The sequence below is a fragment of the Oxyura jamaicensis genome, chromosome 2, assembly GCF_011077185.1.
Source record: "Oxyura jamaicensis isolate SHBP4307 breed ruddy duck chromosome 2, BPBGC_Ojam_1.0, whole genome shotgun sequence".
NCBI classification, from domain to species: Eukaryota; Metazoa; Chordata; class Aves; order Anseriformes; family Anatidae; genus Oxyura; species Oxyura jamaicensis.
Genome location: NC_048894.1, coordinates 140283621 through 140307440, shown reverse-complemented (window position 1 = coordinate 140307440; position 23820 = coordinate 140283621). Strand labels below are relative to the sequence as shown.

Below are 23820 nucleotides of genomic sequence, written 5' to 3'. Positions count from 1 at the left end.
TCACTCTGGAGAATTAAATTTTTAGTGTCAGAAATCTTAAAGTATTCCTAATATATTTTTTAGTATTTTTTCCCTAAACTGCATCTGATGCAGATTAAATAATAGGCATTTGATTTTTGAAGTAATTTATCTTTATAGGAAAAACATAAAAATAAATTGCTTAGCTGGAAATCTCAGCCCACCTTTACCCCAGGAGCCCCTATTAACGTGTCCAAAATAAAATTGTCATGGTAAGGGCTCTACTGCAACACAAATAAAATTGACATAGAAGGAAAAGCAAAGGATATAAATAGGATGTGTGTTTGAAGTACAGCCAAAGAACTAATAGAAGACTGATCCTTTAGTTTAATGCTTGAATATAGGGTATTCATATATGTGCTGTTAAATAGCAGTTGTTTTATGTAGGGTACCCCCAGTGTAAGGTTAGACACCTGATTAGCGTGTTTATATGTTATCAGCAGGTAAAGTTTTCTTTGACTCAAGAGAGATCAAATGAAATAGACTTTATACATATTACTCCTCAACATGATTTGAAAGCACTAGTTAAAACAGTATTCCAAAAAAAGACTACTTGCGTCATTTAGATATGAGGGAGGGTCACATGATGCTAATTTATCTTTTAATGTTTTGTTCTTCACCTCATCATTGGACTAAATGGTTTGGAAAAACCTTGATGTCTTTTCAAGCTGCCTTGTGTGTGTGGGCAAAAGGCTTTTTTTTTTTTTTTTTTTTTTTTTTTTTTTTTTTCTGAATATTTAAACACACTGGATGTTTGATTCAAGCATTGCAATTGATAAAATATTTGCAGTACATGTTGAATAGAACAAACCAGACTTGCAATTAACTATTGCAGTACACCCAGTACACCAGAGCAGCTTGCCTTATTTTACTTTGCAGATACATTAATATAGGGAAGTGATTTTGCAGCATTATTCTATGGGCATTGATCTCCTATTCTTTAGTGCAAATTTCATGAAAATAAATTTCCTGTAAAAAAAAGACTGTGGGTAAGAAGCCAAACTTTTGCTGTTGATAACATTAAAACGTTCAGATATTTATTGGGTCAAGTCATGGAAAAAATGTGGATCCTGCTTGCAGGAATAAAGAATAAACCAAACATAATACATGGAGTATTTGCATACTTCCCAAAATAACCTCTGTCTTACTTTCCTCAATATCACTTAAAGAGAAGATTAGTTTATTTTTGATACTTTTCCTCCAGAAAGATTAAATCAACTCAAAAATCACTTAATTGGAAGTTTTATCTACAGTTTTGGTTAGAAAATAGAATCAAAAGGATGTAGAGGAAAATGTGGTACATACAGTTAACAGATTTGTCTTATATAGTTGGTAGATTTCAGGATAACTGTTCCTAATTATAGTACTTGTGGTTTTGCTATTCTATTGCTTTATAAATCCTTTCATTTTGAGTCTTACCCTAACTTAGGAGTGTCATTCCTTATGATCCTTTTGATTCAGGATGCAGAATAGAAAACTGCGACTCCTGCTTTAGCAGAGACTTTTGCACCAAATGCAAAACTGGCTTCTACTCACACAGAGGCCGCTGCTTCAGAGGATGCCCCCCTGGATTTGCTGCCTTGGAAGAGCTTATGGAATGTGTGGGTGAGTCTTTGAGCACAGCAGTGCTGTTGAAGCTACTCTTTTGCCAGGTGGCCAGGTTCAAATGCTGATGACAAAGTTTTTAGGCTGATGCTTAGCAGTTCTGATCAAGAAATATTCACTAATGGGTTGTGTCTGGATCTCTTTCTCCATAACAATAATAATAATATTTTTTTCCACATTTTGAAATAATGCATTCTGGAAATGCATCTCTTTTCTGCATCAGAAAGTTATGTCCCATGAATCATCATGTATGTAGTTTTGTAACTCAGAATTTGCAATATTTCAGGAAGGCCAGTATTTGCATTTGAAGTCAATAACATACTCACTGAATTCTTGCCCTCATAAAACTACCTGTTCCTCTTGCCTTTCACAAAGTCCAGAACCCAGAGGCAGGGCAAATTGAATTGCTGTAGCACCTGGGCTTCAAAGTCATTTTTAATTCCTGTGTAGCTCTCCACAATTCCATTTAGCAAATGAAAGGAAGCAAAGGAGGAGTTTGATATACAGTTAAGTTTTTGTATGGCATCATCTATACACACTGGGAATTCTACAACAAACACTATCTGCTGTTGGAGGGGGAAATAAAAAATGATGTGTACAAGTCCTGTAAGCAGGAAGATGTGTAGGTAGTCACATCCATGTGCAGGACAAATTAGAAAGATGAGAAGAACTGGAAGAGAGAGTAGTAGAAGCTGAAGTTGGTCTTCTGCATTTTCACGGTCTCTTGTTGCAAAACTATGGTGAATATTCCTCTGCAAGCTCTGTAAAATATGTAGCACTGAGATCCTGTCACCAGCTCAGACCCTTTTTTTTTTCTTTTTTTTTTTTCCTTTTTTTTTCCTTTTTTTTTTTTTTCCAAATGTAAATTAGCAAATTAGTGTTTTTAGTAGAAATTTGCTTTATAACTTTGAGCCAACATTGTCAACGGCTTGAGTCTCACAGCTTGGTGAGACTACCTTGAAGCCTGGCAGCCTCAGGACAGACTTCTTTCAAGAATGGTCCTTGTATTTCATGGTGGGGAGGACCTAGAAATGTGAACTCTTGAGCTCTGGAAATCTAGTTGACAACTGAACAGGATTTATTAAATAAAAAGAGAAAAATGTAAATCAATCTCATGATCTTAGGAGTGTTTCTGAGTATTTGGAACTGACGTGCTGTTTGTACAAGTAGATTGATAGTCTGACTGTTTTATGCTTGAAATGATGTAGACTGAAATGATTCAAATTCTGTAAAATATTTTGTATCCAAGTTTTTGCTGGTTAGCAGAAAAGCTTTTAAGTGGTGCATTCTCGTGGTGCTTGCTGATTGCAAAATTTTAAACAAGAGAAAGAAAGAACCAGAAGAATTGATAATGTGTTTTCTTTTTTGCTTTGTCAGAAGGCTGTGAAGTGGGTCAGTGGAGTGAGTGGGGAACTTGCAGCAGAAACAATAAAACATGTGGATTTAAGTGGGGCCTGGAAACGAGAACAAGACAAATTGTGAAGAAGCCAGCAAAAGACACGATACCATGCCCAACCATTGCAGAATCCAGACGGTGTAAAATGGCTATGAGGCATTGTCCAGGAGGTAAGCCTAGAGCACACCACAAAAATCTTTGAGTTTTCCTTAACTGAAATTCTATTTCTAACTTGAAAAAAAGAGCTGTTTCATTCCAGCTGAAGCAGAAACCCTGTCTGTTCTGCCAGATGAGGCTGAATGGCAGCAGTACTACTGCAGACCTAATTTGTGCAGCAAGACTTGAGGGAAAGACTTGGAATGATCAGTCTCTCAATGGACTGTGAAACTGTGTTCTTCCTGGTCTGGTTTTTCAAAGAGGTGGCTCATCAAAGAACTGGAAGAGGTTGTAGTTTGAGCTGCAGCTTAAAAACTATAGTGACTGTGAAATAACTAATTGCTCTGCACATTGTAAAAACAGATCATGATTCTAAATCTCTGCAGGTGACGCACAGTGCTGATGTTACGGGTATTTAAACTAAATGACAAAAATTACACATGGCATTGTTAGCTGGAACTATTAGCTGAAATGTTACCTGTTCTGAATATCTTGTTCTGATCAGGGCCAAACTATGCTATATTGAAACAAACAGAATAGTGATAGACATTATGCTTTTTGGCATGAGATTAACTTATGGCAATTAGCATGAGCAAATAAAAGAAAGAATCATATTCCCTTATTATAGTGTTCTAAGACTTAAATAGTGAAGCAATTTTAAAAAAGGAAATTAAGTTTCAAATTTTTCCGTTTTGTAGATCCCAGCTTGGAGACATGTCGCTGGTGAGAGGTGTTTTTATTATCTTTTTAGTTGAAATGCTTAATCTTTCACTTGTGAAGACTGAACATTTACAGTTTCCAGAATTTGGAGGAGAGGCAGGTGATCAACAGGTGATAAAAATGCCATTTATTTTGGAATTGTAGGATTAAAGGAAGATTCAGGCTTAAAGGGACTTCAAGAGATCTCTAGTCCAACTTGCTGCCGCAAGCATGGTGAACTGCGAAATCAGACAAATCAAAAGGAATAAAGGGTGGTGGAGTCCTAAGATTAAGCCATAACCCAAAGAATAAGCTAAAATTGAACTAAATTTAGAGTAGGTGCATAAGTAACTATGATTTATGTTCTGATAGTTTTGTCCTGGTATGTATTTGTACCTGGACCCTGGTATCACTCTGGAAAATAATATAAAGTTGATTCTCTGTTGTCCAGGTTAACTTAATTTAAGTTATACACTTCCTCCCTGTTCCACTCTCTATATACACAGACATGTGCATGCATGCATATGCACTTACACATAAAGTCAAAGTAGTACAGGGGTACAATAGTACAGCACAGTTAATCTGCAACCTAAGTATCTCCCAAAGTCAGTCTCACTGAAGAGTTAACTATAATGATGTCAAGTTGATTTTTTTTTTTTTTTTTTTTTTGGGGGTGGGTATTTTAATTGTGGAAATGAAATGCAAATACAATACTAATAGTCAATTGCAAGCCAACAAGGGAAAAAACAAAAACAAAAACAAAAACACACTGGTGAACAAAAGGCAACTGAGATGATAAGTAAACATCATTGTCACACTATACACTTTGACTCTGATTCACGTTGCATGCAGACTGACCTCCATGAGTAGCAGCAAAAATCTATGGAAATATTCTGAGTTTCTTGTCAGCAAGTTAAATAAGTTAAATATAGCCCAAACAAGAGACTGTATGGACTTATGCTGCACCAGAACGATCTATTTCATATTTGATATGCAGCCCATATCATCTTTTACATTACATTTTACATTATTGATATTTTCTAACACTTTGTTCTTACATTTTAAGTTTAATGGTTAATTTTCTAATATATGTAATATACAGTAGTTTATGTATTACAAAAGGAGAAAACTTTGGTTGTCCAACAGAAAGACTGGGTTTGGTATCCATTCTATTAGGATAAAAGAGAAGCAATGAGTCTAGAAGTGAGGTGTTAAAAATAAAATAAAAAATGAACTTTTTTGGAGGAGGGAAGAAAAAGGGTAAAAATCAGGGCTGCCATAGTATTCTCTTAGGCTGTTTCAGATTTTCTTTTCTGGAAATTCAGGTTACAGATTAAAGATTTACCTTCCAAATTTTATGTTTTTGAAGGTACAGAGGGAAGCTTTCCTTAGAGTTAGGAAATTTATTCTATAGTCTGCACGAAGATCTTTGATCAAATCTACGTCTTTTGTTCAGCATGTTTCAGAAAAGTTGTTGCTGCAAATACGAATTCAGTGTGAAAGACTTGTAGTATTCTTTTGTAACTATTATTTCTAATAAGTTCTGAAGTTTGTAGTTCTCTCTTGTCCTCCTGTGGTGTGGAACTCCCTGCCTGTATTCTCAGAGATTAAATATAAATACGTACAAAACTGCAGGTCTGAACTCCCCACACTGAATCCTGGTGATTAACACTGATTCATATAAATCACTGATCAGAGTATCAGTTTCCTTTCTCTCTACTAAGAAACTCCAGGGAGGAGATATGTTAGTAGTATTTTAAGTGGCTGGGGTAGGTTTTCCCCTGACCTGGCTACCACTGCAAGTGAGAGACACTGAATTTGTCTTAGAATCTCTGGCTTTATTATATGTTTTAATTACAATTTTACACATAGTTGGTTGAAAATCCAATTCCTTTATCATATTTCATTTAGTTAGCAGGTTGCCCTTTTAGTCACTCAGAATGTTTTTAGTTGCTCAGAAAGCAGTGGCTTTCTTAATGACAGCGAAGTACCAGGAGGCAGACCTGTTTGCTACAGGGAAGCTCAAATCAAGCAGATTCTGGCTGTTAAAGATGAGATTCTGTCTTTAAAAATGCAGCATTTTCCTGATGTTAGATATTTTGTAATTGAACTTTTAAACTGAGGAAGTAAGAGAAAAAAAAAGCAAGGTTAGCAATATTTGATAACTGAAGAACAGTTATCCCTGTAAATATCTGTTGAAAGGCTATGCTAATAAATCCTTTTGTCCTAAATTTCTCAGTACGTAAACACACAAACATGTAGGCCGAGTATTGGATCATACAGCTAAGATGGTTATAGATTGTGATGGATTAAACTGAGCACAGGAAGTAAGGATATTTTTGGTAGAACAGGGTCAAATAAAGTGCTTGTGACATATGTTTTCTACTTCTGTACATTTTTACAGTTCGTATTTATGGTCTGCATTACAGAAAAACTTCTGAAACAGATTTTATGCTTTCAAAAGAAGCGGACTTAAATTCGGTTTTCCTACTAAGTACTTCAGTTTCATATTTATCAGGGATTAAGATGTTACCCATCTGGCCATGTGGCTGTAATACAAATCTTGTTGATGAAGAAGAATTCTTTATCACTTTCCTGGTATATGCAGAGTTGTAGAGATAGAAGCTGGAATGCAAGTGAAAGATGATATCACTTTTTTTCCTACTGAAGCCAGCAACATGTAAGAGGATACTCTACTTGATTTCAAAGTAGAAGTTACTTAGTAATATTTTCTTATTGTCAGTACAAATTTATTTAGCTGTTATTACCAGATGGGAATGTCACATTTGTATATCTGTTCATGTTATGTATGTTACCCTGTGGCTTGGGTGTAACATGACTCATACTACAAGAAATTAGACTTAGAAAAAGATGACTTGGATCATTCAGACCACCTCCTACCCTAGCTGGTCTCTTCCTGACCAGGACTCTTCTAGTTTATAGCTCAAAAAGAAAGAAGGAAAGAAAAAAAAAAAAAAAAACAGCAATTCAGGTACAAGGAATGGGAAAATTAGCAGCCAGAATTGTTCTATGGGCTGATACATCTTGTTGTCTTTAAGTTTTCATGTATATTTATTATAAGTATTCTTTTTTTTTTTTTTTTCGTCATATGTTTGCATGTTCCCTATGTTCTACACACTAAATTACTTCTCTTTTTTTTTTGTACCCTCCAGGTACTCACAGATTGTGTTCATGTTTTGTATTAAGTATTACAAAGTCAAGTGAAACAGCTCTACTTTAAATATTCCACAACTATTATTTTACACAAAACTATTATTTCTGGTTTTAAAACAAACAAACAAACAAAAAACAAAAACACTATTCCATTCAGAAATGCTTATTTGGCCATCTTTCTCTCTGCATGGATGTCTGCATTAATTTCCTAATGTTGGAAGGGGAAAAGTCACGAGGTTACAGTAGGAGGGAGTTCTTTCCTTAACACAGACATGTAATTGGATGGACTTTGTGCTATTTGATTTCATTTTGAATGCTTTTTATGCAGTAATCTTGTGTTATCCTACTACTGCAATAGAATATGAGACTTCTAGAGGAGCAACAGTGAAAATACTCAATCAAGCTTTCTATCCTTACACTGTAGTTATGCTTTATTATTAATATGCAGAAGTTATGACTGAAAATATTAAAGGTAAAAATATGTACTTAAATACAGAGAACAAATAAATGCACAGAGCTACAAGATGAAAGTTAAAATGTTAAATAAGCAGGGAAAGTTCTTTTAGTCAGTTAAGTTCCTAGTAATGTGGGAAACAGGGAGTCAGTGATCCTGGTTTGCAAACATATATAATATAGAATAAAAAATATTTAGGTTAAAACTGTCCATACGCTTTTCTGAAGACATTAGGTATACACTTAAACTATATTAAACTGTCCTAATTTCTAATAGTAACCATGTTAAAGGTATAGTTTCCTTTGTTAAATAAGGAAAACAACTTGTCTTTAAAACAACATATTTCTGCTGAGAGTGACTGTTTTAAAATTGCTGGATTTAATTGATAAGCTGCAGTAAAAAGGATCTAAAATGTCCTTGTCATTCTGCCTGCCCATCTCCTGGCTTGGTCCTAGCTATATCTGTTCTCTTTTGAAACCCATCAAGGGGAATTTTCAGTTCTCTGAACATATATTTAAAAATATATGTATATGGTTTAGAAGAGGCTAACTGAAGAATTTTTTAGTTGTACACTCAGCAAATCATTGGGTGAATTATTGAATAATACATGTTGGAAGAGACACAGAGGTCACATATTCCAACCTCCTGCTCAGAGTAGGGTCAGACAGTGTGGTCCAGTGCTACCTCCAGTCTGGTTATGAAAATATCTAAGTGGGCAGTCTACACAACCTTTCCAGCCAAGCTAGTTGCAATGCTTCGCTAACCTCACATTGAAAAACTTTACATGCGGACTGAACTTCTGTTTCAACTTGTCTGGTCTCTCTCGTCCTCCCACCATGCACCATCATGCAGAGCCTGCATCTGTGTTAACAGAATCAAGTTTGGGATCACACTTATCCAGGTGCAGGACCTTGCATTTGGGATTGCACTTATTCGGGTGCAGGACTTTGCATTTGGCCTTGTTGAGGTTTGCATAGGCCTACCTCTCAAGTCTGTCAAGGTGCCTCTGGATGGCACCCCTTCGCTCTAGGGTATCTAGGGTATGCCACTCAGCTTGATGCCATCCACAAACTTGCAGAGGGTGCACTCAATACCACTGTTCATCTTTCCCAAGAAAATATTAAACAGTACCAGTCCTGAGGGATGCTAGGCATCACCAGTCTTCATTTGGACATTGAGCTGTTGAGTACGACTCTTTGAATATGTCTGTCCAGCCAGTTCCTTATCCACTGAACAGTCCATCTATCAAAACCATGTGTCTCTAATTTAGAGACAAAGATGGTGTATGGGATTGTATCAAAGGCTTTGCACAAGTCAAGGTAGATGACATATGTTGCTCTTCTCTTGTCAACTAATGCTGTTATTCTGTTGTAGAAATCCACCATCTTAGTGTCAGACATGATCCTCCATTTGTGAAACAGTCTTGGCTGTCTCTAATCACCTCTCTGTCTTCCACATGCCTCAGGATGATTTCCAGGAGGATCAGGCCCATGATCTTACCAGGCACAGTACTGGAGAGCTCATCAAAGCCATTTTATTCTCCAGGTTCAACAGACTCAGTTCCTTCAGTCTCCCCTCAAAGGACAAGTGTTCCAGCCCTTATCCATGTTGGTGGCTCTGCGTTAAACTCCTTCATCTATCAATATCTTTCTTGAACTGAGGGACACAAAGCTGCATCTGGTCTCCCAGATTTGGTCTGATGAATGTCAAATAAATGGATCACTTCCCTCAGCCTGCTGTCCTGTTAATACAGTCAGTATGTAGTTTGCCATCTTTGTTGCACAGCTGACTCGCATTTAGCTCAATTTCAGTAGGACACCTCAGGCCCTTCCCAGCAGAGCTCCTCCACAGCCAGTCAGTGCTCAGTAAGTATTTTTTCAAGGTCTACTTCCTTTCCACATGCAGAACTCTGCACTTGTCTCTGAATTTCATGAGGTTTCTTTCAGCTACAATTAATCTCTTTTTCAGAAGTGAGATATACAAAGAAGAGTTCAAACTAAATGCAGCACAAGAACATTCAGTTCAGAGTGATCTCTGTGATCAGACAATGTTCATTTGAGCTTTTTGACTACATCTACACTAAAGTGGCAGTCTTGAAAATTTTGCTTTCAAGATCTTTCTACATTGCACCTGTACTGAGTTCACAATACCTGCAAACACCATCTACCCTTTAGGAGTCAATACTAGGTCTCTGGGTAGGACTCAGTAAACATCATTACCACATTTTATATCTCCTCTTGGTCGTTACATTGCCACAAGACCAGATAGCCTAAGTGGCAAAGGCGGTTATTGCTGTTCCTGGACTAGTCAACTTCTTCATGAGGACAGTTAAGCGCCAGGCTGGATTTGTCCAGTGGACTGTGCCCTCACCATCCTTGGAAGTTTCCGAAACCTGACTTGGCCTGAATGATCTTGACCCTACTGAGAGCAGGAGGTTGGACTGGGGACAGAATCACAGAATGGGTGGATAGAGTTGGAAGGGACCTCTGAAGATCATCTGGTCCAACCCTCATGCTGAGCAGGACCACCTAGAGCACGTTGCACAGGATGGCCTCCAGGCAGGTTTGAATATCTTCAGAGGAGACTCCACAATCTCTCTGGGCAACCTGTTCCAGTGTTCTGTTACCTCACAGTAAAGAAGTGCCCCCTCATACTGAGCTGGAACTTCCTGTGCTTCTGTTTGTACCAGTTGCCTCTCGTCCCCTTGCTGGGCACAACTGAAAAGAGACTGGCTCTATCCTCTTGACACCCTCCCTTCAGACGTTTATACACATTGAAAAGATCCTTTCTCAGTCTTCTCCACCTTAAACAAGCCCAGCTCTCTCAGCCTGTACTTGTATGACAGATGCTTCAGTCCCCTGATCATCTTCCCCTGATCATCTTCAGAGCCCTTCACCAGATACATTCCAGTAGTTCCATGTCCCTCCTGTACCGTGGAGTCCAGAGATGTACACAATGCTCTAGGCATGGCCTCACCAGGGCTGAGTGGGAGAATCACCTCCCTTGGCCTGCTGGCAACACTCCCTAATGCACCCCAGGATTCCATTGGCCTTCTTGGCTACAAGGGCACATTTCTGGCTCATGGTCAGCCTGCTGTTCACCAGGTCCCTCTCTGCATAGCTCTTTTCCAGCAGCTCACCCCCCAGCCTGTAATGGTGCTTGGGGTTATTCCTCCCTAGGTGCAGGACCCTGCACTTTTCTTTGTTGAACTTCGTGAGGTTCCTCTTGGCCCAACTCTCCAGCCTGGCAAGGCCCCTCTGCATGGCAGCACAGCCCTCTGGGGTATCAGGCACTCCTCAGAGCTTTATGTCATCAGCTTTGTGTCATCAGCCACTCCTCTGTGCTGTGTGTCATCAGGACCAACCTGAATGATTCTGTTGCTGTGAAAGGCAGAACATGCTGTGGTTTTAGGCTGAAAGAACAGTATTTTTGCTGTTTGGATTTGAAAATTTTTGTTATCTGCTACTCCCAATTAGAGAAAGGCTAGAGTGACTGCTTAAGTGGAAAAAAACAAAACATGTCTTTCCCATGTTTACTATAGTACTGAGATCTCCTAATTCGGTCTTTTTTTTTTTTTTTTTTTTTTTTTTTTTGATATTGAACTAATATGCATAATATGTTTAATATTTTGAATATCATGGTAATTTTTTAACGTTTTCCTGAGTCTAGCTTTAATCAGAATTAATGCTTAGTTGAAACTTCCAATATTAGTTTACTTTGTTATTATTTGACCTGTTCATTTTGCTGTCTTTGGCTAAATGCCTTACACTCCAAATCTTGCTTAGGATCTAAAAGATACATAGCATGATATATATTTATTTTAAATTAATACACCATGTCAATCTAAGAAAACATTGTAAGACCAGAAGAGATGTTATAGGGATATAGTAATATAGTAATTTTTCTATAAAATTCCTCTTTTTTATTTTTATTTTTATTTTTATTTTTATTTTTTTGAAGGCCATATCAATTTTTCAAGAAACTTGTCAACATTTTCTAGTAACTTGAGGATTTCATTCCAGAGTTAAATCAGGACATAAATGTGTGTGACATGTTACAGACAAAAGAAAATGGTCCTGCTTTAAAAAGATTATCTTGTTTATTGAGGCATGATCTGAAGAGGGATGGTAGCAAACATAAAGACCTGTGGTTTTGGGAAAGTTGAAATGATTTGCAAACAGTAAGATCTTATTGCTTTGTTTAGTATTGCATGAATCTTGAAGAAATTGGAATATTATTTATCACTAATACTAAAAAATAGTGTTTACAAGTCTTATCAGCATTTCAAATGAGATTATAGTGCATAGCACATATATTTGCAATGAGATACTGCCTACTGGAACTCTCTGTTAACTTTACAGTAGCATTGGGCCATTTATTATTATTATTATTATTATTTTATTTTGACGTCAGTAGAAAGGTAGAAACTGCAGTAAGTGTAGCTCTGCTGAACACTGGTTCTGCTAGAATATTGGTATCAACAAGCAGGCTTGCCTCCTTGATGCATTTTGTGAGCACCAATTACACTTTGACCAAGAAGGCTTGGCCTTAGCTTGTCTGAAAACATAACCCATAATTTGCAGTTACAAAGCATGACTCAAAGGTTCTGCAGGAAAAAAAGGAAAAATCCTTTCAGCATCAGCAGAGATGTTACAAGAAGTAAATTCTTCCAAAGACAATTATTTGCACAGTGCAGATTGGGAAAGTAATAATAATGGGCAAATATTTACATAAATATTTAAGTCGGTGACCATTCTGCACATTTTGTGAAGGAGCTAGCAAGTGGGAGCAAGAAGGGACATGATTAACATAGTTTGGAGACTTTCCAGAAAACAAGAACTGTTTTATAGTGTGGCTTAACCCTTGGAGCCTGGCATGCTTGTTAGTGCATTTGTTCAGGAAACAAGCTTTTGTCAGTTGCAGAATCTGCTCGTCTGGATTGTCAACATCTGTTTCATACACACTGTTGGGTTGAAAGCATTCAAATGGTTTTTTCTACTGTTTTGCTGATCACATTCTGAAGAGGTTGCTGGAGATGAAAGCCAATAACAAAGGAAATCTAGACCATAAAGAAAGTGAAATCTGTAATATTGCTCATTTCAGTAAGAGTTCCTGCAACTAGACTTTTAAATACTAGTCAAGTACTTTAAATTTAGATACATAGGAAAGAGATATGGCTATATTATCAATAGATAATAGACAACCTCTTGACAACTTCTAAAAAGAACACAAATTTTCTCATCTCCATTTGATAATAATAAAAACTGAAAATTGAGTCATAAATAGTTCAGGGTAGAAAGGACATCAGAAGGTCATCTATTTCAGCATCCTGCTCAAACCAGGTACACTGTGAGAAAACCAGAAAGATCTATTACTCTGAAAATACACAGATTAAGTATTTTACTTTTTTTTTTTTTTTTTTTTTGTTATAACTCTTCTCCTATTCATATCTTCTTTTGTGAGATAATGATTGATAAATTATCAGAAAAGTGGTGTTATTTTTCTTTGCTTCTAAGTGAAAGATATAGATAAGTACAGTAATTTTTAATTCGCATTTTCATGATATTTGCATTCATTGGCACTTAGATGTGAAAGCTATATAATGCATGGAAGTATCTGTATCAGAGTGCTTTTGTATCTGATGCGACATACATTTGCATATAAAATGTGTACCTCTCAGCCATTAACTTACTCAGTATAAAGTAACTGAGAAATAGCAGGAAACCCTCATCTTTTTCTTTTCTACATTCCACTTATTTTGTATTGTTATTTCTTATAAACAAAAAATATCTGTACTGATATTCTTATGTGTTTGTCTTATTTTATCCTGCAGCTGAGGCAGGAAAATTAGTAGTGTGTTGTTGGAAGAGTGTTCTCCTCCATACTTTCATATCAAAGCAGTAAAGAAACTAATACATAAAGGTAGGCTGATATTTTCTTAGTGCTGAAGAATAACAAATCCATTAATTCCTGACAATGTAGTATGATGTGTTGCTGTTTTAGCTCTAGGACAGAGATACAGAAAGGTTAACATAAATAATAGTTTTCATACAGTGTAATATATATTATTTAGTCATATGAATTTGGAAATATGATTTAATGAATCGATGAAATCCTGTTTTAAAACTTCACTTGCACAAAAAATGTTTCAGCTGTATTTGTGTAACGACACTTAAAAAAACACACAACAACAAAAAAACACAAGAAAAGCCGACAACACCAAAAAACCACCCCTCCATCCAGACACAAAAATCCCAGAATGTATGCAGAAAAGAAAGTACATATGCATTTGTGAGCTAAGAGTTAAAATAACTGTATTAAATATGCACTGGATTTGTGTTCATTAAAATGAGCTGAAGTATGAACTTAGTGTGACTTTCTAAAAACTGCTGTTATTTTTCCGTTATGTTGGAAACAATCCATTCTTTAGTTATTTTCTAATATATATATTTTTTTAATAAAATGCCATCTGATTAGAATAATGTCTGAAAAGTAGTTAAAAATTATTCTTACATGCTATATAATGTCACCTGAAGTAGCAGTTATGTTTAGTTCTAAAATCAAGTACTACCCAGCAAGGACCAGCGTCCAGATTTTCTTTGCGGATTTTAGAGGAATGACTTTGCTGTGATTAAATTACATCACATTGCTCATTGCTCTTAAAACTCTGGGAACATGATACGGCTGTTGATTCATCCTCCTCCATTTTCTATGTGTTTGAAATATGGTCAATTAAATTACATGGCTAAGCAATTAAGTGCCCTGAAAGGCCTTCTGATGAGCTATGAAGGTTTTTTGACAAAAAGCTAGAGTGTATGTTGTCTACATCATAATTTGAATCATTTGAATTCCTAGGAAAAAGGGCATGCAAATTCATGTGTCTATGAAATCACTGAAATATTTTATTTTAAAGACATTGTTTTAGCCCCTGCGCTCATGTTGGTTGGTTAAGCATTTCTTCACCAAGAAGAGTGATAAGGATCATAAAATGGGATTATAATAATCATATGGAAGTTCTCCTCCTCTGTTGTAACATGCGCAGTAGGCAGGTGATGGGCGAGGTAGAAGGGAGGACCCACAAGATCTTCCTCTGAATTTGCCCAGATTCTTAATGTACCTCCCTGGTAGCCACTTAAGAAATCTTCACATGACTTGTATGAGGAGCTGGCTGGCTTGCAGGATTAGTTCCTGAGCATCCTGAAGTTCTCATTCTCCTTTATGTTTAGAACAAAACAAACCAATCAACCAAGCAGAAGTTCTCCTAAAAGTGATTGATGTGGTTACAATAGAGTTTAATTGAGTTAAAACGCCATGTGGCTATTTTCATTGAGGGCGGTCCATTAAATGTATTAAAAAAATAAAATAAAATAATATACAGCTGTCTTCTCATCTATCACTTTTTAAAAAGTTATTTAGTGAAGTAGTCTTCACTCAAAATTAACATGTAAGTGCAAAGAGCTTTGTGTCAAGTCTAAAAGTAACTATCATAAGGAGTAGTATGGGTTACCTGTCCACAATATCACAGAAAGCTCTCTGGACAGGTTACGTATGCACTTGACATAAATGACATGCTTTGTGCTTTGGTCAGGCCTAGTGAGTCCCTGTGTCAAGACTATTGGTGAAAATTTCACTTTCCACATTTGTATTGCTTGTCTTAGAAAACCAGGAGGTAACACAGTGTGGCAGAGAAGAACAGAGATCGATTGACATGTTTGATGTATGTGCTTTCCTTACAAATATACATACAGAAACCACAGATAATAAATAAATAAATAATAATAATAAAAAAAGGCAACATGGATTTACTAAGGGCTTTGAACCTGACTGACCTCTTGAGATGAAAAAATTGCCTCTGTGGATAAGGGTAGAACAATACCAAGTTTTCTAGTAGAGTCCTGTAGTATCCTTGCTGTCAAATTGGAAGGATTTATTTTTATCACAACTTGGCTAACAAATGATCTATGAAGCTCCAATTTTTGGGAGCTGGGTCATAGTAGTAGAGGCTGGGATCACAGAATGGGCTGAGTTGGAAGGGACCCATGAGGATCATTGAATCCAGCTCCTGAATCCATACAACCTGAAAATTAAATCATGTATGATTCAAGAGTGTTGTCAAAACACTTCTTAAGAACTGCCAGGCCTGGGGCTATGACCAATTCACTGGGGAGTTTGTTCCAGTGCTTGTTCACCCTCTCACTGAAGAACGTTTTCCTAATAGCCAATCTGAACTGGGATAATTGGATTTAATTTGGAAGAGAAATAGCTAGTTGGGCATCTAATAGTCTTCCACTATCCAACAGGCAGTTTTAAAAAGACAAAACAAAACTGATCTCAGAGGTGCATAGCAAAAGCACAAGAAGTAATAAGCACATGTTGTAACAAGGCAAATTACAATTGGGCTGACGGAAAATTCACAGTGGGTGTGTTTGAGCATTCAAACAGGTTATCCATGGAGGTCCTGGGAATTCCATTCTTGCAAGCTGTCAAAACTTGAGAAGGCCCTTAGGAGCCTGGTGTAACTTTGAAGTTAACTCTGTTTGGATCAGGAAGTTGGGCTAGATGGTCTCCCTAGATTCCTTCCAACCTAAATCGTTCTACAATTATATTTATATTGTCTATCATATTTTTAATAAAAGCACGTGATCATGGGATCTTGCTAGAAATGCTGTGCAGTTTATGATAAAACTATGAGAAAAGACAGCCATATAAACCTTATGATATGGGTGGATGGAAAAAGAACATCAGATGAAGGAGAAACTGAGGTATGAAAAGATTTGACAATCATACCAGTTGAAGAAAAGGGTTAAACAGAGAAATCACTTGAGACAAAATAATAATAATAATAATAATAATAAAAATAAGTCAAGAACTTGGGGGGTAATGAATTGTGGGGAGGCCAAGTAACAATGAGAGTGAAAAAGAGACTGAGATCAGTGAGAAAGCTTGCATGATTGTCAGTTGTAAAACTGACAAAGCTTAGAAAAATATCAATGCTGGCTGTAAATAACCCTTCCAAGCATAAGGTAATCAGTATTCTCTGTCTTTGCTTGTACCCATTCAATGTTCATAGAATTTCTCAATTTTATTTTTTTTATACATGATTAGTATTTATGTTGGTATTTTCCTTGAAAGTGGAATGATAGATCTTGTGTGGCAGTTGAGCAATTTGATATCAAGTCACATGGCAGCTACAAACCATTTTTTGCTGTCTTAGTCCAGATAAGTATTAGAAAGGATTTTGGTTCGGTGTGAATATGGTGAAATAACTGTTATGTATACGTACAAGTTATGTATTGAAACCTGTAACTTGTTTAGATAGAAATAAGTAGTCTAAATTTCCTTGGAGTCTTGTTGTGAAACCTGGTTTAGATTTGTTTGTTTATTTAACTGTGGGGTCATTTTTTTAGAAGGTTTTAAGAGGCTTGGTTCTTTTTGATTTGAGCAGAACTCATAAACGCATGGACAAAACACTTGTGGAAAAAGGTCATTGTCATCTGATTTCTGTTTTAATTTTCCTTAGGACCACTGCCCAACACATATCTTGTAATGGACTACATATACTTGAGTGCAAGGTTTTAGCTTTATTTACCTTATCAGGACATTTCAGCCTGTGGAATTTATGCATTGTTTTATCATATGGCAGCATGATAAATTTTCAAGTTATTTTCAAAGGATTGTCAGTGAATCACTGGCAGTACAGAAGTGCCAACTCAAGCACATTTTCCCCTTCCCTTTCTCTGTAAATTATCTTCCAATCTTCCTTTTTAGTTGAAGTAAAGCAATAGGAAACATTTTCCTGTGAAGGCTTTCATATAGCTTTTCGAATCACTAAAAAGTTGTACATGCAATTTATCTATTGTCATTATTATATCTTAGACCAGATAAATACTTTTGACATGTGTGTTTCCTGCAGTATATTGTATTTCAGAAGTAGCATGAGTATCATATGATGCAGTATCTCCTATGGGAGTTTCCTGTTTTTGATGAATAACCAAGTAAGTACCAGTGCAAATACCCATAAATGACCAGACTATGAGTTAGAGTATGAGTTAGAACCATCCCATGGCAATTACACAGTTCAGGATTGTTTAAAAATGTGGAAAGAGAGCCAGATGCTAATCCACATGGAAATACAAATACTGAAAACAGTTGTAGCCGATCCAAGTGAATAAATTGCATTTGTCCATAAAAGGTGCCTGACAAATTTTATTGTCCATGCCCTTATGAAGTAACTCCTGTTGGTTTTGTCTTTTGCTCATTCTGAAACTACAATTTAGTTGTACATGGAAAAAACATATACTTACTCATTTCTCATTTCTCAGCCAGCCTTTTTTATACAGTACAATTAGCTGTTTCAGCCACAGCAGAGAAACCAGCAAACACTCACCTACCTGAGATTATTTTTTCCCTCCCTAAGGATCAATTACTGAGGCACAGTTTCATGCGTATTCTCTCCCAGGCTGCAGGCCTGGGTATGACAGGTCTGGAGATCCATCTGCTTCAGGTATGTCTGTAAAGCAGCTGGCCTAGTTCATTTTTAAGGATTCTTAGGTTTCACTAAGGCTTTCTTCTCACAGAAGTCGCTTCAAAAGTAATACATTTATTAGGGTATACAGATATTATTCATTTTCACAACATTGATACAACACCATATCCTGACATGCTCCAGACAATCTTTGGTTGGGTGATTCCAATACCCATCTTCTGTACCATTCATCTTTCCAGCAGAACATGTGCTAACAATGGCAGTGTTCAGATATAAGAAATATTATTCTGTAAACAACAGCAACTGTGACTGAAGTAGAAAAATTTCACTGCAGCATAATATTAAATAAAATAAGAATTATTTGTATATGCAATATTTAGATACTGTCTGGCTTAAGAATGCTGTAAGAAAAAATGTATGACTGCATGTTAGGACTGCCTTGCAGGCCTGGATTGGTGATCTCTAACTAGTTGTGACTGCAATAAGATTTTTTGGATGTGCATCTGATTGCCAACAGTTAAATTATTAGCTGAAGTAGTTAAAGCTCTTCAGCTGAGCCATAGCTAACTGGGTGCATACTCCTTGCACAGTACCAATGGAAAGTAAATTATCTAAGCATACATCACCCTCTGACTGGCTAGCAGTGTACATGCAGCTAATTACAGCTGCTTGGCTGTTAAGTTAGGAACTCATTACACTCTGCAACTTGATTGGTTGTGATGGCCTGTCTGGATGCTTTACAATAGTTTTCTTCTTTTGGAGGATCATTTTGAATGCTCTGTAGCCTGCTTGCTTGATAGCTAGAGGCAACCTAAGACAGGAGCCTCATGTATTCAGGTTGAATTCAACAGATTATTTTTTTTATTATTTTATTTTTATTATTATTTATTTATTTATTTTTTATGTCTCACAAACAAAGAGCCTGAATCTGGAGAGTAAAGAATCCAGCTAAAAGGATGAGAGAGGAAAGAGTATGAGAAATTGGCAGTTAGGGCTTCTTCATGTTTTTTGCTCTTTAGACAGAAAAAGTTCATGCAAGCACTTTTGAATCCTTATTACCTTATTATTGTCTTTCTTAGCTGACTACAAAAGGTAAAGCCTATCCATACATGCTACTTCACTGACTGGTTTCCATTGACTTCCAAAATCTGACGCACATCAAGCACATACACGATGATGTGCAGTTCAGAGGCTCCCAAACTGGTGTGTTGAATAAGCTAGCTCCGGAGACAAAAACGTTTGAAAAGTGTCAGTACAACACTGTGCAAGAGTTGGTTACCTCTACTGAAAGACAGGATTTATTAGGTTTTGCACAGTGCTATGCAGATATAATCTTGCAGGACATGAGGTTGTGTTTGTGATAAAGAACTGTGATTTGCTGTATGGATGCTGTATGGATAGCTCATCAGTGCTAACTTGGGGGTTTCATTCTCATTCCTCTCAGTTATCACAGAGGGTCTCACAAAATTCTGGAAGGGGATGCTGCTCAATTCATAAATGCAACAGCTTCCAGTACTCTGCTGTAGGCCAGATTTAATTAAATCAGCTTGCACCAGCTGGCTACAGGAGTCAAAGGGGAATGCCAACAGGGAATAGGTGGGGGAGCAATCTTTCCAGCTGCTTTCACGTGATTAAACTACCACCAGTGTTAGAACTAGGCTGGAGTCAGCGTCACTGGTTTCTCTACTGTGGAAATCCTTTATTGATCGCTTCTAGATATGTTTACATTCTTTACCTCTGTTAAGCTTCAAGAAGAAGTGGAACAGAGGAAACGATCTACTGTTTTTTTTTTTGTTTTTGTTTTGTTTTTGTTTTGTTTTGTTTTTTGTTTGTTTGTTTTATTTTTTTATTATATATATTTTTAGAGCTTTCTTGGGTAATTTTTACCTCAAGTTGGAAAACTTCAACACCACTGATTCCTGTAATACTTTTTGTTTAACATGTTATAGGTGAATGAAAAGAACCTCCTCTTAAAAGACTTGAATTCCAGGTTTGTTCTGAAGCACTGTGAATGTGACTGCAGATAATGTTTGGAAAACAAACAGCAACAACTAGCAGTGAAGAAAAGCAATAGAAAGCAATCAGTACTATCAGTACTAATGATGAACAGGGCTTTGCTGTTCTGCATTGATGTTACATGGTGTTATACATTCATAGTGAGTATATTTAAATAATCTGGTCACAGTCTTAAAAATGCATGAGCGTTAAATGAGTAGTAACCTGTAAAATATCAATGCAGTACCACAGAGGGAGCTTGGTACTGTATCTGGGTCAGTATAGCATTGTGCTTCAAATGATCTAGCACAGAAGTGATATTAGTTATGATGGAGGCAATACTGGACTCAGTATACTTGATATACAAAGGTGCTCCTTTATACCTTGGCAGTCAGTCTTCTCTCTTAAACATATTTATTTGTGGTGTCTAAACTGGCATATCTTAGTTTCTGAAAGGGCTGAAAAATTCTAATATAAAATATCGTCCACTCTATTAAAATCTTACATATTCTATGCCATTTAATATGAAAGTATGTTGGTTGGTATTACTTTGTAGAGAGTTAGTCAAGTATAATGAAATTTAAGTTCAAATTAACACTGAGTTTATATCACCTTACATATAACCTCCAAGTTTAGCACTTCAGTCTTAGGTTGTACACGTCTATTGTCTGCAATATATGTCTGCAGTAAGAGTAGCCAACTGCTAGTACATCTATTAAGACTGTTCATGTGTGGTCTTTTTTCTTGTAGAACCTGGTTAGCTTGGCTGTTCACATTTGTCCATTTCAAGCCTTTTTACTCAAATTATAATTTATTGGTTTCCTGTGAGCATTCCTTGGCAGTTAGCTCTTCAGAACTACAACTCTGATGACTTCTGAGAACCTGGTAAAAAGTCTGACTCTGCTGGAGAGCAGAGAAGCATGCAGGTATCTAGCTGAAAGGAGTAGTAGCAGAGGATATCAGTAAGAACAGTTGCTTTGTGTTATGCCAGATTTATTGAGATCTTTTTAAAATAAGTTCAAACAAGGGACATGACTTTCAGGAACCTATGTTTGAGTTGCACTATCATGTAGCATAAAGATCACAAGTATTTCCAATGACATTAATATCCCATGATAATACTGTGGCATGTATTATAATGAATTCCTGATGAAAATGACAGGTAGCTCTTAAATTATTTTGCTTATCTGTTGAATACAAATGTGAACATCTTGAATGGGCTGCCAATTGTACTTACTCAAACATTTCAGGATGGTAGAAGTAGGACTGTAAAAACTGTACAATTTATTATTATTATTATTATTTCATTGCTTTTAAAGTTGCATTGTACCTTAGCTGTTGACTAGATGCACGTGCCAGGCAGCTTTGATCAGATCTAGCAGAATAGTATTGAAGGTAGATTTTATTTAGCTTTAATACAACAGTATCTCCAATACTGAGAAAAATTATACTTTTACCTGCTACTTAAGATGACAAATGCCTAAAGGGTTTCTAAAACACAGCTAGTTAAACTACCACAAAGATGTTTAAATCCCAGCTTTGCATTTTTCCTTTGAATTTGTCGACTAGATTATTTTGTTATCTCCTGATTTACCATCTGTTCCTTATAACAGCTAAACTAGAAGAAACAACTTTTATGAGGCCCAGCAAAGAAAACCCACAATTTGGCAAAATACAGAGAATAAATTTTAAGTATTGCAAAAGATTGTGCAGGAGAGATACACTAAAACTCAGTTCACAACTCTGCTGTGTAGCACTAAGGGTGATATATAAGAACTCTTCTGAGTCTATTTACAACAGAAGAAAAGAGATCGTGTTTGATAATGGATTGCTGAAGAAATTTATGGGCCATAAAAACTCCACAGTTAAAAAAGATCTCCTGAGCAAGTATTGTATCAGGCTTCAAACCACTGCTCCAGTTAGACAGCTAGAACAGATTATGGAAGGTTTCTGGCTAAAAGAAAGCACTATGGCAGAATACAAGTCTAGAATCAAAAGGAAGTTGGTTTCAAAATCATTACAGATGGTGTCATTTTTATAATACAAAATACTCAGCACTCAATAAATGATTTTTTTTTTTTGCCACCAGGCTTTCCTATCGGCTCTGCAATCTGATGCCAGCTTGAGTGTAGGCTGTAGTAATACCTCTTCTGAGAGCAGCGAAAACCAGTGGATCATGAGTCCTAGACATATAAATGGAAAATTCCTGTGAAATAAGGTTAATTTTTCTTGCAGCTAAGGCAATGTAAATATATTTTCTGCAGATCACAATAATAGAGGTGGCCCAAAGAAGGTCAATGTGTTTCATGAGGAGTTTTATAACATGCTAAATATTTCTTTCAACTGGAGTCTTTTATTAAGTAAGTAATTGTTATAATTTCAAACTCTAAAAAAAATGTTGATTAATGCATCTTTTCTAGATTGTGTGTGTGTGTGTGTTTGTGGAGTATGTTGTGGAAGATTAGTACATTAATTTTCTCTTTTCTTCCAACCCTCTCAATTATTATTATTATTCAGAAAGAGAAAAGAAACTCCATTTCTTTGGAGGGAAAACAAACAAATAACCCCCCCAAAACACACCTCTTTTATTATAGTATCTTAGTCTTACTGTATCTCAAACTATGGTTTGAGTTTGTAAAGCAGTCATAGCTTAATTCTTTGGATGAGTTATTCATCTAGAATAAGTCAGTATTGTTCTATAGATGAGCACCTATTGATCTCTAACAGTACTGATGAGCGTGAGCTTCTTCATTCTTATAGACAAAAAAAACTCCAATGAAAACCAGCAAAAGAAAAGCTCCATGAAAACCAGCAAAATTTCATTGTTATAAGATTGGTTTAAATGGAAAGGAAATCTGGCTGCATTATAATCATTAGTTATTCCACAAAGTAATAGGATCTCAGAACTTAATAGTGAAATTCAAATAGGTGCCAGAAAAAAACTTCAATCCTTCTCACTTAATTGAGAAATCCTGGATCCTCTATCTAAGACCAGTATGGTTGTCCTAGTAAAACAATGATTAAAAAGAAAACGAAAAAAAGTACACCTGCCTCAGCTGGATGAGTATAGAATATAAGAATTTAAATAGAGTTGCTGGAGTCAGAGTTGTAGCAGAGTTGGAGTTGTATCACCGTGTGTGCTTCAAAGCTGGGAACAATATGTTTCAAAGGAACCACTTAAAATATTTTAGACAGTCATCCAAGTCAGCATCTCTGTATCAACTTTCAGGGCTATTAAAACAGGGTGTGGATCTATTGATAGGGGTGTGTTTTATTTATTTTCATGTGAACCAAAATTTCATCTAATTATACAATTAACTATGGGAGCTGGAGGACTATTCAGTATGTGGTAAAGGCATCATGTCAGTTCACTGGCAATTCAACTATTCTGACTACCTTTTATACCACTTAAACTGTTTTTTTTTTTTTTTCAATGTTTTTGTTCTATGATGATATTTAGGCACTAGGGAAAGCTTACTTGCTGTAAACAGTGCTTTATGGACAGTTCGGCCTTCTTCCTCTTCAGAAAATACCTGATTTAGGAAAGATGTTTTTTCTAGAAACAACTCTGGTACTGTCAGTGCTGCACTGCTTTAGCTGCCAATGAGAAAGAATTTTGTCTTAGCAGTGGATCCATTGTAATCTATAGGGTATTCAGTCACAGAATCGCAAAATGGCCAAGGTTGGAAGATCCCTATGAAGATGCTGGAAGGCCCTATGAAGATGCTGGAAGGCCACAAAATGGCCAAGGTTGGAAGGGCCCTGCTGAGCAGGATCACCTAGAGCTCGTTGCACAGGATGGCATCCAAGTGGGTTTTGTATATCTCCAGAGAAGGA

The 23820-nt window shown here is 36.4% G+C and overlaps 1 protein-coding gene across 4 annotated transcripts in view; it reads left to right on the top strand.

Annotated features, from left to right (window-relative positions):
* The window catches only part of RSPO2 (R-spondin 2), a 110952-nt gene that overhangs the window by 61469 nt on the left and 25663 nt on the right, over nt 1-23820 (top strand). For 2 of the 4 annotated variants that reach the window (XM_035318963.1, XM_035318966.1), the window contains exons 3-4: nt 1480-1623; nt 3001-3189. In XM_035318963.1, the coding sequence (XP_035174854.1) occupies nt 1480-1623; nt 3001-3189 (333 nt within the window). Of the gene's footprint in view, nt 1-1479; nt 1624-3000; nt 3190-4039; nt 5280-23820 lie in introns of those variants that run through there. The other 2 variants (XM_035318965.1, XM_035318964.1) reach the window with 2 other exon arrangements.